We start from the raw sequence: 16,908 nt of genomic DNA, 5'->3' as shown, positions 1-16,908 counted from the left end.
TTAGCTAAACTCTAGGGTTTATGTTGTACAAAGAAGGAATCACATAGGTTCCAAGACAATCTTGAGAAGGAAAAACCTCTCCAAAAGAAAAAAAGTGATAAATTTAGAAAACTATAGAAATATGTTCTATTAAGCTGAATGTTATATTTTTTCACTCTTTATAGTAGGAGGTGGGGAGCATGGAAAAAGGCAAACAAGCACAGCTGAGTGGTATATTTGTTGTTTTACTGTTAGTTTGACACATCTGAACCAAAGCATTCACAATACTTGATATACTTTGAAGAGAATCATATACTATAGTCTTAGACATAACCACAGAACAAGCAGAACAATTAAACTACATAAGGCCTTAAAATATATCCACAGTGTGTATTATTTCAATGTTCATTCATTTACAAATTAGACTACATACCGTTAATTTAATTTTTATTTTTCTTTCATTGTTTTATTCAGGCAAGATTCATTCAAGGAAAGGCAACTTAGTTTTGTGTGTGAACTTTATTTTTTACTACATTGGTTATTATAAAAGTTATGAATTAAATGTTTTCTTAGCTCCTGCATCCAGGAGTGAATCCATGAATTTCTCAGATAGTAATCCAAAACAATAGGTCCTATTCTTAAAAATAGCCAAAGAGGAAAGGGACGAAAGCCAGTCTGTTTGTGGTCTTGAAGAACATATAATGGACTTTCAGGTTGTCTTCTATCGAAGAGAACTGCAATTGTATGAGATTAGTCAAAATTTAAAACAACATTGCATACAAAATCATTCTTGAAGCTCTAAATGCCTTTTAAATAACTAAAATAAAAATTTTAAGTAGTTGCCTCACAGTACCAAACTTATAAATCAAAACTAGTTAAAATTCAGTGCTATTATGACTTCTCATTTACAAGGTAACTAGTTGGTAAATTAACAGATAGCATAAAAATTAAGACTTACATCATTTTTTTTTTGTAAAGGAGAAAATGTATGATAACCAGGAAATACAGAAAATTCAATGTATTTTACAATAAAATCACCGTTTAAACCTCTATCCCTGTACAACAGGGTTTAGGTAATCTCTAATGAACTTGTGTGTTTTCTTACAGTTTATTCTATTATGAGTACTTGAATTATTTTAGATATACAGCTTTTTATCGAAAGAATATTACATTTGTATACCAGGATATTTAGTACATTGAGATGTTTTAAAAATATTTATAAATTTGTTTCTCATATGCAAAAGCATTTGGCAATACTTTTACAGCATCTGATTTTACAGAATTAAAATTCCATACAGTACTCATCTTGATGTTTAAAAAAAAAAATTCACAGAAAAAATATAAATTACACAGCCTGACTGCATGATACTGTTATTTCCAGTTCTAGTTCTGGTAATTAAAACCTTCATTAAGTCTGTTAACAAATCATTACCTGTACATTTATGAAGGCAACTGACATGATTTGCAAACAAAACCTTCAGGTTTTATGTTATTTACCAAAGAGTGCAGTTCAGCAAAAGAAAACTCGGTATGCAAATTTACAGAATACTTTACAAATTTACCAGTTCCTGAGACACAAACTGTTTCAACCTTTCAAGGTACTGTCCATAAAGTTCCACGTCATTGTGACCGGCCCCTTCAACCCACAGAGGCTCCACAGGTCTTTGGCAGCGCTCAAACAACGCGAGGCCATGGGAAAAGTCAATAACTTCATCTTCAGTCCCGTGAATTATTAATACTGGAGAGGTTATCTTAGAGATTTTGTCAATGCTGTTGGGAAAGAGGAGGGGAGTGGAAATCAATGAATTAACTAGGAAAAGGAACATGAAACAATTTTCTTGTGCTGTGTCAGAGAGAGAATTCCAACGTAGAGCTTTCTTTGCATCGAGCCAGGAGGGATGGATGCCCCTTGGATTTCAAATAAGCCTCAAAAGTCCCCTTACATATTCTTCCTTAAGCCTATCTAAGGAAGTCAACTTCATGTGCTTCTGTTCTGAGGCAATCACTCAATGGTTACCGTCACCCTACTCCAACTTTCTACAATGTTGATGCTTCGCACAGAGAAACGTAGGTTGCAAGTAGAGGAGGCAACTAAGGATCATTTCAAGTAGGTGCTTAAGTTCATTCCTCTCTGCACTCAAATGACAGCAAAATGTTTTTCTGTTTTTGTTTTAGGGTGCTAACTCACAAAAATAGAGTGAATGTAGTAAAACATAAAATTTTGGAGCTGAAAAACAGATAGGAGAAAACACAATTTGAAGAAGATAGAAGGTAAAGTGAAGAACCGACCCAATTTATACAATGGAATACCCTAGGAGGCTGGGAAATGACAGCAGGATGAAGGGGGTGATTGAAATCTTCGAATTTGTTTCAAGTCTGTTTAAGAAACAGTTTAGGTCCCTCTCCCCCAGGTTCTTTCCCCTTCTTTTGGCAGCTAGGTAATTGCTCTCTACCCAAAACTGGCCGGTTTATGAACTAGGAGATTGGCAGACACAGTTTAGGGCAGACATATGCATACTGGCTGCTGTGAGCCTTTTTTCCCCATTGGGCTTCCAGAATACTGGCAGCCAGGCCTTCAGCCACCAAGGGGAGTTTCAGAAAGTCTTCTTTGGAGGCTGCATCCACTTTAAGAGGAAAGATATATAAATATTGACATGGGAGAGGGGTGGGGATTCCCAGCTAACTGACTTGATCAGATCATTCTATAGTGAAGTTCACAGCCCATAAGCCTTAACCACTTGCTTCAGATCAGCACTTTCATCCCTCGTTCTTACTATAAGCAGACAACCAAGAATTATCAGACATCAAAAGAGAACACTAAATACAGGACAGAGATCAAAACAATCAGAATTTAAAAAAAGGCAACCCAAAGGAACATTAACTACATGGAGATTTAAGAAATCTTACAAACAAATAACTCTTTTAAAAAACCTATAGAAAGGGCCGGCCGAGTGGCGCATTGGTTAAGAGCTGGCTTGGGATGCCAGAGGGCGCCGGTTTGGATCCCACATATGAGGGCCAGTGACACTGTCCTCCACAGCTAAGATGCTGAACAACAGCTCAACCTGGAGCTGGGCTGCCATGAGTCTATGGCGAAGGCATAGGCTGCAGCCCCTGTGGTAGTGGGTTGCCATGGGCTACCCTGTGTAGCCAGCAGCCAGCGTGAGCGGCCAGCAGCCGCAGTGAGCGGCCGTCCAGACGCCGGCGACTGAATCTGCCTCGCCAGGGAAGAGCGCAATGATGGTGCCAACTTGGACCAGTGAAGCAACGTCCTCCACAACTAGACTGAAGAACAAAAAGACAGCACCTTGTCTGCTCCCCTTCCCCCGATTCCCCAGCGCTGTTCCCATCCCCCCAATTCCCGAATAAAAATATTTAAAAAAAAAAACCCATAGAGAGATAAACCATTATAACTACAAAATGAGGACAGAATCTTGAAAAGGAGAAAAATCAATGAAGTAATTCAAGGCTGCATTTGATAAGGAAAATTGTTTGGGTATATTATTTGTTGTTAAATGTTCAATACTAAAGGAATTAGAACAAAAAATAAAAAGAAATGTATAATCTTTTTCAAACAGTTTACTGTTAGTGCTGTCCTCCCCGTTGGCGTAATAATGAAAGAGGGAGCTAGACAGAGGTGAGTTTTCTGGCGACAGCAGTACCCCAAATACCTCCCCATCATCCCTACTATTCAGCTAGACAGAAGCAGTATAATGCACATACCTTCCAATCACCATTATCTAAAATAAAAACAAACCCAAAATGTAGAAATGAGAACTCTCTGCTCCCCCGCCTCGCGCTTGCCCTTGTGATGAGATCATATGCTTCCATACGTTTCTCTATGAAGTGAACCCTTACTGGCTCATGATGAAAAAAATATGTTTTGGAAATGACCCTTGCTGTTCTTATAAAGAACCAAGTGATGAGTTGGCCTTTGGCGAATCTATCACTCACAAAAAATCCTTTGTGTTGTTGCCAACTAGGGAAAGAAAATAAAACTGAAATTTGCCAGCTTCTCACTTCTTGCCTTCTCCCTTTGAGAAAAATAGGCCACCAATTTTCTCCAGCTATGAAGAGGAAGTGGTGGGAACTACCATCCTGTCTTCAGAAGCAGCGGGAGAAACAGCCCTTTTTACAAATTTGCCTAACACCACATTTGCAGACTTTGTGGCAGCAACTTATTCCAGTTCATTTAAGACTCAACTTGTTTTGCATTTCACTTCTTTTGTCAGTCAGATAGCATTAGAATCATCCACTCATTTTTATGCACACGTGTCTCATTCTCCCTCCACTTGTTTCTTTCCTCCAGTATTATGTGTCTCACTGAATGGCACCATCATCACCCATTAGCAGCCTGAGTCAGAAACCTGGGAATTACGTTCAAGTTGTTTTATTTAGCCTCCTATATCCAGTCTGATATCCAGTTCTGTCAATTTCATTTCTCAAATTCATTCTCGTCTCTAATACTAGTGCCGCTGTCTTGGGTAAAAGGCCCTCAGCACTCTTTACCCAGATCACTATTGTTCAAACATCTCAGCCTCCTGACTGGTGTACTGCCACCACCCTCTTCACACGTTAGTTTTTCACCATTTCTATAATATATGGAAAATAGAAGCAGCTCACCGCTGGGTGAGTTGTATCAGGAATACCTTAAGTGATGAAATAAAATTCCCTCAAAAGTTTCTTTGAATTAAAGTGTTTTGAATATTGATACTTACTTTGGGAATGCATCAAAACAATAGGTCTTCTTGGTATCAGGAAAAGCAACTCGCATTCCCGAGGTCAGGGGAGAATGAAGAATCACAGCAGCACTCTCGTATCGAGCAGCAAGGTCCACAGATGGTACTGTTCCTATACTTTGGCCATAGATTATCACATTTTCAGGGCGAATGCCATATCTACAAAGTCCAGTTAAAAAAAAAAAAAAGAGTTGGGCTGGCATGAAATATTCAATCATTCCTAAGGACTTACTTAATTTTATAACAGAATGACTTAGAAAGATACAACATCAACAAATTTATATCGAAAATGTAAGTTTCTTAGTCGTCACTATCATATTTAATGCTATAGTAAGATCTATTTTCTTAGCTTATTTCATTTGTTTCAATTTCATTTTTTGGAAACATAACTGCTGAGGTCTTTTAAAATTTCAATCTTAAAAATGGATTTAATTAAACCATTTATGTAATTCAATGTAGCGTATTGTTGACTAAATTTGGAACATATATCACTAATGGATTGATGTTTAAGTGTTTATTTTCCATTTAATGTAACAAAAGTTCTTTATTTCTCTAAACATCAAAAGTGGCTTATTTTATTTTCTGAAGTTGGTCATAGTAATGAAAGTGTGGCATAGGTACAGTGTGGAATGAATAAAATATTTGTATCATATTAGGCAAGAGCAAATTACTATTATTTCTTGAAATTTGCCTTTATTTACCGTACAAATGGACTAATGATTAAAAAAGTAAACAGAAGAATGAGAATTCCAAACGCCAAATGATTCAGTTAATTATGAATACACATCATGAATGGACTTCTCAAAAGTGTTGCTTCACTCCCTTTAAAAATGCCTCAGATTTAAATTCCTTAAACTCACTGACTCAATAATATTGGATACATACTATGTTACAGGCACTATTATTTGTCTACAGTATAATTGCCCCAACTGTAAACTGCTGCAAGTTTAAGTGAGATGCTACAAGTGCTAACAAATGTGGGGTTAAGGGTTAGAATAACGTCAAATATGCTTTTCCACTTAGAAGTCCGGCAGTAGTTACTTTTGGCTTCTAAGGGCCATTTGCACAACAGCTTCTAATCTTCTGAAAACGAGATAGAGCTTTCCAAATTATCTGAACATTTACCAGGAAAAAGCAAGATAAACCCCATGTGCTCCCCATGGCCCTTTCCAGGGGCACAGGACTATTACAATTATCAGGATAGTGACATACCTTCCCATAGTATCTCCCAATCAAGCATTTGGATATGTCCCAGAAACTGGGTTCCATTTACTTCAGACTGTAATGTAAGTAAACTCAGAAAAGCCTTTTTCTTTAAATAGACCTAGCTGTATAGGAATGAAAAAATTAGGAAAATGAACATTTGCAGCGTCAGCATAACCATTGAGGTTACACAGTTGCTGTTAGCTGAATAGCAGCACTGTTGGTGGCAACTATGGATTTTAGGCTAAAGCTAGTCATGGCAAGCCTCCAGCGCAGCAGAGGCAGCTGCCAATTTAGCATCAGAGGACTCAAAGCAATAACAGAATTTCAGAATAGTACAAGTTAGAAAGGACTTTAGAGACCATCTAATCTAGTTCAGCTGCTTACTGAGCAGATGTTCAAAGTCAGAGTAAGTTAGTGACAGACATATAATTAGAACCCAGGTATCCTGACTCATAGTCTAGTGCTGTTTCCATTATAGCACAAACATAATGATTTCAAAGGCTGCAGGGAAGGCTGCATAGTGAATATTGGTCCCTTATTTTCTGTTGATCAATCAGAAGTTCAGAAACTGGGATTATTATAGATTACTCTGAAAAGGAGATCATTCAAATAATAATTACTTAAGTTTATTATTTATTTTCCCCCACCTGGTTATTTAAGCCCTAAACCAAATAAAGGAAATAAAAGTCACAAATTCTGATTACATTTTATCAGATGATAGAGTTCCAGAACTGGAAAGGATCTTAGGGATCATTTAAGCCAACTTCTTCATTAGCCAGACGAGGAAACAGACTCAGAGAAGTTAAATAAATTTCCTAAGACTACCTATGCTTAACTAACTCTTCTAACCATATTTAGGGTTCAACATGAGAAAAAATATAAATGTGAAATTTGATGCCAACTAAACTGGTATGAGACTACTTAGGAATTATCTATTCTGCCTTTGTACCTCATTCATACTGGTCATCACAAGTGTGTATAAAAAGATTAATTAACCAAGATTAGAAATTTTAGAATGTTTCCTTCAAAGTGATAGCTGGCAAGATTAAAAAAGAAAAAATACTTAAGCTGACCATTTACAATGGTTTTTGTTTATATAAACATAGAACGCTGAACTGTATACTAATGTTTTATATGAATGAAGTTATCCTTTTGTGTTACTTAGAAGTACTAATGAAGGCTATCTGCTTTAACTTAACATCCTTAAAAACTACACTAATTCACTGAAGTTATGCTTTAAGAGTGAATTATGGTATATAAATTATGTCACAATAAATCTGTTATTAAAAAAATATCCCACTTTCCTGACAGTTACTATACTACAACTACATTCAACTGGGCACTCATTTGTGTTTCTTCGTTTGTAGGCCTAAGGCAACTGACAGCAGTATACGGGGAGCAGATTTTGACTTTGGCCATTTAAGGTGGTTTTTAAGTTTATATTTTTTAACATTCCGCACCCCTCCTTTTACCTTCCCAAGCTCCTTACCAACTACTTCTATTACTTACCATCTATTTTTCTTCTTACTCATCAGATATATGGTTTTGTATCTTTTCAATTGATTCAAGAATCCCCTTTATACAGAGCTTTGCTATGAGAGTTTAGTTTTATTATATATCTTGGAGGGGTAAATGGTTCTAAACACAATTTCTAAAAAAGGTTACGCCTACTAACAAAATTGAGGAGGTTCTTAACTAACCGAAACCACTAATATTTACACATTAAATTAGAAATGGTAAGTTTTCTTTATGTCCTTTAGCTTTCGTCTAAAATACTCTGGAAGTCAGGCAGCTTATCAATGTATAATATAAAGAATAACTTGTACTAAGATATCTTTCTATTTATTGTACACTGTCTGATGAGAAAATAGTCAATTCTACAAAATTTCATTATTTTTCAAGAAAATCTGACATATCCTGATGACTAGAAAAGATTAATTCACTTTCTAGTTCTTCAAAATGTATCATTATAATCAAAGAATAACTGATGTAGTAAGAGGTTTTACTAAAATGGTTTGTCATAACATTATTTTCACTTGAGATCATCTCTCCAAATTTTGAGTCCAGAGCGTAAAGTAAAATCTCCATTTTACAGAATGAACTTTAAAAATAGTTCTAACATGGCATCTTTAGGTCACACCTTCAAGGAGATAATTATATAAAACCATCCAAACACTGCTTTAGGGTTTTAACAAAAACAATTCAGCCTCTTACATGGTTCATGATAGATCAAGTGAATGATTTAACTAGCTAAATCACTGTTTTCTCTCATTCCCTTGAAATGTTGCAACTCTGAATAAACATGTTTATCATACTCTCAACAAGTTTATAAAACCAAACATTTGTCACTGGCTTAAATTTTTAAGAAAATGACACACACACCCACACTAACACAGACACAAAAACGTGACCCGAATTAAAAATTTTTATGTCGTTATATAAAAATTTTAAATTATAATCTAAGTTTAACTCTTCATTGGTATATAATGGCAAATATAATCTTTATTTAGTATTTCAAAACGTGTTATAAAAAAGCTTTCATTCTATACTTATACATAACATTTTAGAAAATAATTCCCAACTACTATTTACCTTGTCCTAAGAGCAAGCCAAGCAGCTTCTATGTCGGCATAGAGGTTCTTCTCCGTTGGTTTCCCAGAACTTGCACCATATCCAGAATAATCATATGAGAATATATTACAGTTAATCCGTGATCCCAGTCCTATGTAAAAGCTGCTCATCTGACCGAGATCAACAGCATTTCCATGTGAGAAGAGTAAAGTGTATTTGGCATTGGGGGAGCAACGCACAAACATGCAGGCAATTCTGTTGCCTTTACTGGTTCTAGTCATGAAACACTCAATAGCATCTTTTTCTCTAGAAGAGTACTGCCAGTCTGCTCGTTCCGATAGGTGTAAAGTCCAGCGGCTTCCACTTTCATCACACATTAGCGTGTAAGTTGGATCAGGTGGCAAAAATGCTAATTTTGAAGCAATTTTCCCTGGACAAGGTGGACAGCAGAAGAGGCAACACAGCTCACTAAATGAAAGATTATTCATCTTCTGAAAAAGAAAAGGAGATAGAAAACGTTTTAATCAGAGAATGTGAATTTTGCATTCTCATACAATAGAAGGTTTAAAACAAAGACACCAGTGGTCAGTGTCTCCTACTGTTGTTTCAAGTATCATTCCCTCAAACAGATTTTTGGGATCTTCCTAGAAATACTGTAAATCCTGGGATGAGGCAGTATTTCTGACTAGGAGAGAGACTCAAATACTATACAATATGTTTCAAATAGCAGTGATTATACCTTATAGTATTTAACCAAAATATGAAAAACAGTACAAAGAGGAGAGGTAATATTTGTTTTTTTCTCTACAAATAACATAGAAATGTGAAATATCTTTAGTTTATAATTTCTGTGCAACTCAGTGAAAATTCTCAGAACCTCATGGAGAAGTTCGGGATTTAACATATATAAATCTATAGTGATAGCACTTAGGAAGCATTTACTATTTGTCAGGCACTGTGCTAAGTGTTCTGTGCATATTTCTATGTTTAATCCTCAAAACGTCTCTGTATGTTGGTCTGAGAGAAGAAACTTGCACAAGGTAAGGCAGTGGTGGAGCCAGAATTTGACACCAGGCCCCATCACTGTCCTACATCATGGGGGGGCACAGCCAAGGGCTCAGGGCATTATTTGTACCAGAAGCTTATCATTTTAGCGTTAGTGCCAAAGGCCCAAACAACCTATAAAACATTAAAATGTATGTACTCACTGGCCAAATTAAAAAGGCTATAATATAAAGTCCATTATAGTAAAAGGTTAAATTTGGTAAAGGTAAAATTTTTCTAAATGATTAGATGGGAAGAAACAAAGGTGTGTAGTCAGAAAGGGAGGTAGAATCCCGACTCTACTGTTTACTAGCTGTGTTTCCTTCGGCAAATTATTTACCTTTTTGACCTTCACTGTCTTAAATGGGGCCAATGCCTATACTGAACAGAGTGCGGTTGAGAACAAATACAATGATATAGTTAAGGCATGTAATACAGTAATGGCCCCCTCTCCAAGAATCTACCTCATATTAACTTGTTTGCCCTATCAGCATTTTCTTCTATCTTGTCTTTCTCAAATGCCTATCTTCTCTTAGCTGTAGTAGCCCTTTGCTTAGTTCTAGAAAGAAGGAATTCAAAACAAACACCTTCCATGGGTTTGGTGGCACCTAATTTTCTCCAAAAAAATCTAAATACAAGGATAGGAAAAAATGTACATTATACCAAACAATGAGAAGAAATCAACTCAGAAATGACTAGAGGCAAAAATACTGGGAAAGAAACGAATGCCTTTTTCACTTACTACTGAATCAAAATCTAGTCTGTATTGTCCAATACAAATATGTTGAGTCCTTACTGTCAACTAATTGAGTAGAAAGAAGCAGCAGAAACAGCACAGAGAAAAAAGCATAGGAGCAACATAAAAGGCTTTAAAAGATGAGTAAGAGAAGGACAGAAAAGTGTCGCTTAGACATTGGGAAACATTTTACTTGCCATTCTACCTTTATTCCTTTTCAGCCTTCAAAGCAAATATAACCTGAATACATTAATGTCTTAGTCTGGATTAGGGGTCAGCAAACTGCAGCTCGCAAACCACATGTAGCTCTTTGGGTATGTACATGTGGCTCTGAAGTAAAATTGAAAATGAAAATAAAACTATCAGTTTCATTTATAAAATGTTTAAAGGATATTATTCACATAATGGTTATTTCATTTGTTTTATGGCTCTCAAATAATTTTTAAATTGTTGTGAGGAACAGGATTGGCTCTTCCATCTCAAACTTTTGCCGATCCCTGGTCTGGATGGAACAAAAGTCAAGACAGAAATGACAACCAGGTGTCATCTCTAGCGCTAACTCTAATTCTAGTGCTAACTCTGAAATGCTGTGCTGAGAAGGATTCTGAGGGCATGTCCAGGGCTTGGCTGGCAAAGACTATGCGATAAACTGGCAATGTGTACTACAGAATTTGGCTACAAATTTATTATTATGGTCAGGAGGATAAAGGACCTGGTGAAAAAATGACAGGGAAGGGAGATCAAAGGGTCAGTTGCAGAGAAAGAGGTGACTTGGTCAAAAGAAGATGAGGTAGAAGGTAAAATACAGCAATGCTATCTGTTTAATAATCTGCCTGAGGTTAATTCTTGCCCCCAATACCCTACATGCCATCAACTGGTGCCCCACAACAGCCTATTAAAAGCTTGATTAATAAGTAAACTGTATATAGCTAGGCTATGTTCCTATAATTTAGCTCTTGAATGTGAAGACTTTTATATACTATAATAAAGTAATTTTGAAATAAACCTGGCTGACTGAGCACATATAATGCTGCAGAGATGCTTCTGGAGATGAACACCAAGGGTGAGAAAGCAGCACACATGAGAAAAGCTGCAGTGCTAGGGTCTGGTCTAATGAAAAGACACCCTGACTTTCTTAATGGTGATAGAAGGAATTATTCCCACCACCACTACGTCAAACTGAGATAACCAGTGTCCATTTAATAACAAAAACTTGCAAATTATTGTCGTCCTAATAATAATAGGCCTGGTATACAGCAGCAACATAGACTTGCTTAAAAAGTTACTCCTTCCTTTTCTGTAAGTAGGAAAAATTTCATAATAAAAGTATAATAAAGCCAATAATCCTAAATTTCAGTATGATCAGAGTTGAGAAAGTAACGGAGAAAACATTTTATTCTTGATAAAAAAAATTAAAAATCATTGAAGTACCTTGTTAAATTTAGATTGTCCAATTGGTTTTATATAAAACTCAACTGAATAAAAATGCCATTTACTGGTTTTTCTTGGCAACAAAATCTTCAAGAGATAAGGCAGTGAAGAACTGTAGGGGGGAAAATGGTAGACATCTCAGAGTACACAAAAGCCATAAAAGACAGACAACAAACTGAGTAAGTTATAGAATTTTTGAACCAGGAACAAGGGTTTAAAATAAGTTATAATAAACCTGTAAAAAGAGAGAAAAAGAATGAATACTTAATGATGATGTGGAAACAAATGTCAAAGAAAAATCCAACTAGAATCCCTCATATAAAAAAAAAAATCAGTACCTGAATTAAAGAATTAAACTGGTTGTATGAGAATTAGTAACTGCTGAAGAACATGTTAGTGAGTTGGAAGATCACGCTGAGGAATTCCCAAATATGGAATTTTTCAGGGAGAGAGGAGCCAAGAGATACAAAATATAAAATAAAATTTAGGGAGGATAAAAATACAAATACCATTATCAGTCCCATAGGAGTCGCAGGAAAAAAATAGGAGAAAATTAAGATAATCTAAGAATTTCTCAGAGTTAAAGAAAGTTCAGATTGAAATAGTTTAGAGTGCCAAATAGATACGTAAGAACAAATTAAACCTACAAAGGAACAAGAATCAGATGAACATGACTTTTAATAGCAATACACTGGGGGGTAATAATAAAGTAAGGAAAAAAATAAACTTTGAACCTAGAATTTTACATAGTGATAAAACACCATTTTATTTTATTTTTTAAAGATTTTTATTGAGGAATTGGGAGAGAGGAACAGCGTTGGGAAATCAGGGAAGGGGAACAGACAAGTTGCTGTCCTTTTTTTTCTTCAGTCCAGTTGTGGAGGACGTTGCTTCACTGGCCCATGTTGGTATTATCATTGCGCTCTTCCTGGGTGAGGCAGTTGCTCACCGGCCATTGGACAGCCACTCACAGCGGCTCATGGCCACTCACGAAAGCTCATGCCAGCAGCCGGCCAGTCCCACTGCAGACTATGCCGTCGCCAGCGACTCATGGCAGCCCAGCTCCAGGTTGAGCTGTTGTTCACCATCTTAGCTGTAGAGGGCAGCGTCACTGGCCCTCATGTGGGATCTGAACCGGGGCCCTGCTGCTCAGAGCTGGCGTCCCCAGCCAACTCTTAACCAAGGTGCCACTCAGCTGGCCCATAAAACACCATTTTAATATGAGGATAAAATAAAAATATCTGCAGGCATACAAGATATTTTTATCAAACCAAGACCCTCTTTGAAACAGTCCAGCAAGGAGGAAAATGAATCTTCAAAGTCATTGAATTGTCTTTTTTTTTTTAAATTGGGGAACAGCCATGGTCACTGGTTACACATAGCTTTCATGCTACAATGGCGTAGATGACTCTTTTAGGGAGAGCGCAGCTCACAGTGGCCCATGTGGGGATTGAACCGGCAACCTCAATGTTATCAGCATGACACTCTAACCAACTGAGCTAACCTGTCACTCCTGAAATATCTTTTAAATTTGGATAATTTTAAGTCTAATTTTATATGAAACTCACCTGAATAAAAATGCCAGAAAGTTACCAAACCAAGACTCTCTTCGAAATATTCCAGCAAGGAGGAAAATAAATCTTAGAAGATTCCATGACTATATCTGAGCTATGACAAATAAAGGAAATGTTAATATGTATTTTTTCTGTAAGTACGCAATGGAGACGGGGCGGGGGAAATGGTACCAAAGCATATCTCTAACAATCCAAAATCAAAACTTTGGAGAATGCTAATGTAGAGAGGACTGGAAAAAGAGTTAGAGAGTATTTAAGAAGTGAAAATGTGCTGGGGCACCAGTCACTTGACTTGTTCAGACTATTACTGTTGATAAGCTTGAGACATAGAAGAAAAACATGAATGTAAGTATGACTCAGATATAACCACCATAAAAATTATAGTTTGTATGACGTCTTAAGTATAGTTATTCATTACAAATTCTAGCTTTGAATATTTATTAGCATGTTAAACTCAAAAAGGAGAGTAGGCACAAAGAAATAAGAAAAAAGAAACTAAGGCCGATATCAACGATAGAGAACAAAAAGTAATAGAGAAATTAACGGACCCACCAAAAGCTGAGTCTCAGGAAAGGCTTCCACTACTACCAATAGCAACTAGGATTCACTCATTTAATCCTTTTAACAGCCCTCTGACATACAGTTTATCATTATACCGTTAGAGGAAACAGGCACAGAGTAGCTATGTAACCTGCCAAATCTACTGATAAGTGGTGGAAATCCCAAGTGGTAGGATGACTGGAGCCTGAACTCCTAACCACTGTTTTGTGGAAAGAGTGCTCAGACAAGACCGATCAAGAGAAAAGCAAAATACAAACCACTAAATGAAAAAGACAGACCTGCATAGTTAAAAAAAAGTGTCAATAAATTAAATTACTTTGATGAAATGTATGAATTTCTTAGGTAATAAAAAAGGACAACCAAAAAAACCCGATTAAAAAATGGACAAAGAACCTGAATAGACATTTCCCCCAAAATTTGCAAATGGCTAGTAAGCACATGAAAAGATGCTCAACATGATTAGTCATTAGGAAATCAAAACCACAATGACACCACTTCATACCCACTAGCATAGCTATAGTCAAAATGACAGATCATATCAAGGGTTGACATGGATCTGGGGAAATTGGAACCTGTTGGTGGGAAGCAAAATGTGGCAACTAATTTGTAAAACAGTTTTATCAGTTCCTTAAAAACTTAAACACAGTTACCATTTGATCAAGCAAGTCCACTTCTAAGTATACACCCAAGAGAAATGAAAATATATGTCCACACAAAAACTTGCACATGAAACGTTCACAGTATAATTCACAATATCCAAAATAACCACCAAGGGGCTGGCGGAGTGGCTCAGTTGGTTAAGAGCTCTCTCAAGAGTTTGAGCTCTGAGCAACAGCAGTTCAAGTCCCAGCCCAAGCTGAGCAGCCACTGAGCTGCCAACAGGTGGCAGGATGGCTCAGCTAAAAAAAAACAAAAACAAAAACAAAACACAAAATAACCACCAAATGTCCATCAATTGATGAATAAATAAAAATATTATATCCATACAATGAGATATTATTCAGCCATAAAAAGGAACAGGTACTGATGCATGCTACAAAAGGGTGAATCTTGAAAAAATTATGCTAAGTGAAAGAAACCCGTCACAAAAGATCATTTATTATATGAGTCCATTTATATGCAATGTACAGAATAGGCAAATTTATACAGACAAAAATAGATTAGTGGTTCCAGGGTTATGGGGGTTGGGAAGCAATGGCTAAAGAGTATGGGGTTTCTTTTGGGGTAAGAAAAATGTTCTAAAATTGATTTGGGTGGTGGCTGCACAATTCTATTAATATTATATTAACAACCATCGAATTGCACATTTTATTTTTTATTTTTAAAAATTTTTATTAGTTTCAGGTGAAATTGCACATTTTAAAGGAGTACACTGTATAATATGTGAATTATGTAATATGTGAATAAATTATATAATATGTGAATATGTAATAAAGCAGAAAAAATAAAGTCTTTGGAAAGCTAAGATAACTGTGCAAAGAAAGACATACTCATGTATTGGGTTGTCAGAAAAGTCATGACGCATTTTTACAATGAAAAACATAGAAAAAACATGTCATGACTTTTCCGACAACTCAGTATTTGTTGGGTAGCTGGGAATTTTCCCTCCCAGGTATTTGACTGCACAAAGACAAAGTAATAAAGACAGACTGGTGCTGGCACAGAAACAAACAAACCTAGTAACAGGAGACAGAGCTTACAAACAGACCTATGTATAAATGAGAATCTCCTATGACATAGCTGATTTCTCAAAGCTACAGGAAAGGATGGATCCTTGAGAAGATGGTCCTAGGCATCTAAGACATAGGCAAAGTGCTTGGATCCCTACCTCTCAGGATGTACAATATAAACCCCAGAGGGGCTATAGACCTAAAAGACAAAACTAATAATAACTTTAAAAAAATCCACAGAAGATAAAACACTGGTATATTTAACTTCATTTAAATAAAGGATTTCTAATTCAGTGAAAAAACATATGGGAAAAATGATTTGTTTCTTCATTCACAACTGTCAGAGGGATATGATAATAAGGAAGTTCTGCAAAAACAAGAAAAAACAGACAACTCAAGAGAACAGATGGGCAAAAGATACGAATGAGATTTACAGATGGATAAACAAGGCTAACAAGTATATGAAGAAAGGTACTCTCCCAACTATTGGAGAAATGCAAGAAATATCACTTCAACACTTTAAGAAAAATGAAAATTAGAAAACTGAGTAATATCAAGTATTGGTGAGAATGGGGGTGACGGGACGGGACAGGAACTTGTGAACTGCTTAGTAAGCCATTTTGTCTACCTATGACCCAGAATCCCACTCTTGGGATTAAGTACTCTAAAGAAATACTTGCATAAGCCTCAAAGTAACATACACCAGGGTGCTCACTGCAGCAATATTTATATCAAGGTGTAGGAAGCAACACAGATTTCATCACTGGTGAAATTAGTGTAAATATGTTGGATACAGACAATGGAATATTATGCAGAGTCAGAAGTAGTGACTTTGATAGCTAGAGCTTAAAAATGTACTAGGTGAAAAAAGTAAGGAATAAACAGGTCTATGCTACCATTAATATAAATTAAAAACACATAAATATAATGTATCTCCAAGGACAAATATCTAAGGACATGCATATCTGAGTAGATGTTTATGGAGGCGGAAAGGAGGTTGAAGGGAAAAATTGAAAATTTAGTAAAATAAGGGCAGGGCCTATGCTCATAGATCGATGATGATAATGTGCCAGGAACTAGTCTATAAGTTCCAGGGGGCAAAATCACATCTGCTTGCTTACCACTGGACCCCTAGTGCCAAACAGAGTAGCTGGCACATAATGGTGTTTCTAATCCTTTTTGGATGAATGAGTTAGTAAATTAATAAGATTAACAACTCTCTGCATCGAAGAAGCACCCCCCACTCCCCCGCCCAAATAAAAAAGTTTACTAAATCACGTTAACAAAGAAAGCAAATATATTTTGGGCTGGCCGAGTGGCGCGTTGGTTAAGAGCTGGCTTGGGACGCCAGAGGGCCCCGGTTCAGATCCCACATATGAGGGCCAGTGACACTGCCC

The 16,908-nt window shown here is 36.4% G+C and overlaps 1 protein-coding gene across 4 annotated transcripts in view; it reads right to left on the bottom strand.

Moving 5' to 3' along the window:
• Nucleotides 1-204: 204 nt before the first annotated feature.
• The window catches only part of ABHD17B (abhydrolase domain containing 17B, depalmitoylase), a 49,648-nt gene continuing 32,944 nt past the window's right edge, over nucleotides 205-16,908 (bottom strand). For 3 of the 4 annotated variants that reach the window (XM_019650687.1, XM_019650688.1, XM_019650689.1), the window contains exons 2-4: nucleotides 8,517-8,986; nucleotides 4,698-4,877; nucleotides 205-1,749 (exon numbers count right to left, since the gene is read on the bottom strand). In XM_019650687.1, coding sequence (XP_019506232.1) covers nucleotides 1,530-1,749; nucleotides 4,698-4,877; nucleotides 8,517-8,983 — 867 coding nt within the window. In that variant the 5' untranslated portion in view covers nucleotides 8,984-8,986 and the 3' untranslated portion in view covers nucleotides 205-1,529. Of the gene's footprint in view, nucleotides 1,750-4,697; nucleotides 4,878-8,516; nucleotides 8,987-13,274; nucleotides 13,375-16,908 lie in introns of all 4 variants that reach the window. The other variant, XM_019650691.1, reaches the window with a different exon arrangement.

Source organism: Hipposideros armiger, unplaced genomic scaffold (genome assembly GCF_001890085.2).
Source record: "Hipposideros armiger isolate ML-2016 unplaced genomic scaffold, ASM189008v1 scaffold_144, whole genome shotgun sequence".
Taxonomy (NCBI): Eukaryota; Metazoa; Chordata; class Mammalia; order Chiroptera; family Hipposideridae; genus Hipposideros; species Hipposideros armiger.
Note: the sequence above shows the minus strand (reverse complement) of the source record. Positions and strands in the feature narration are given on the sequence as shown.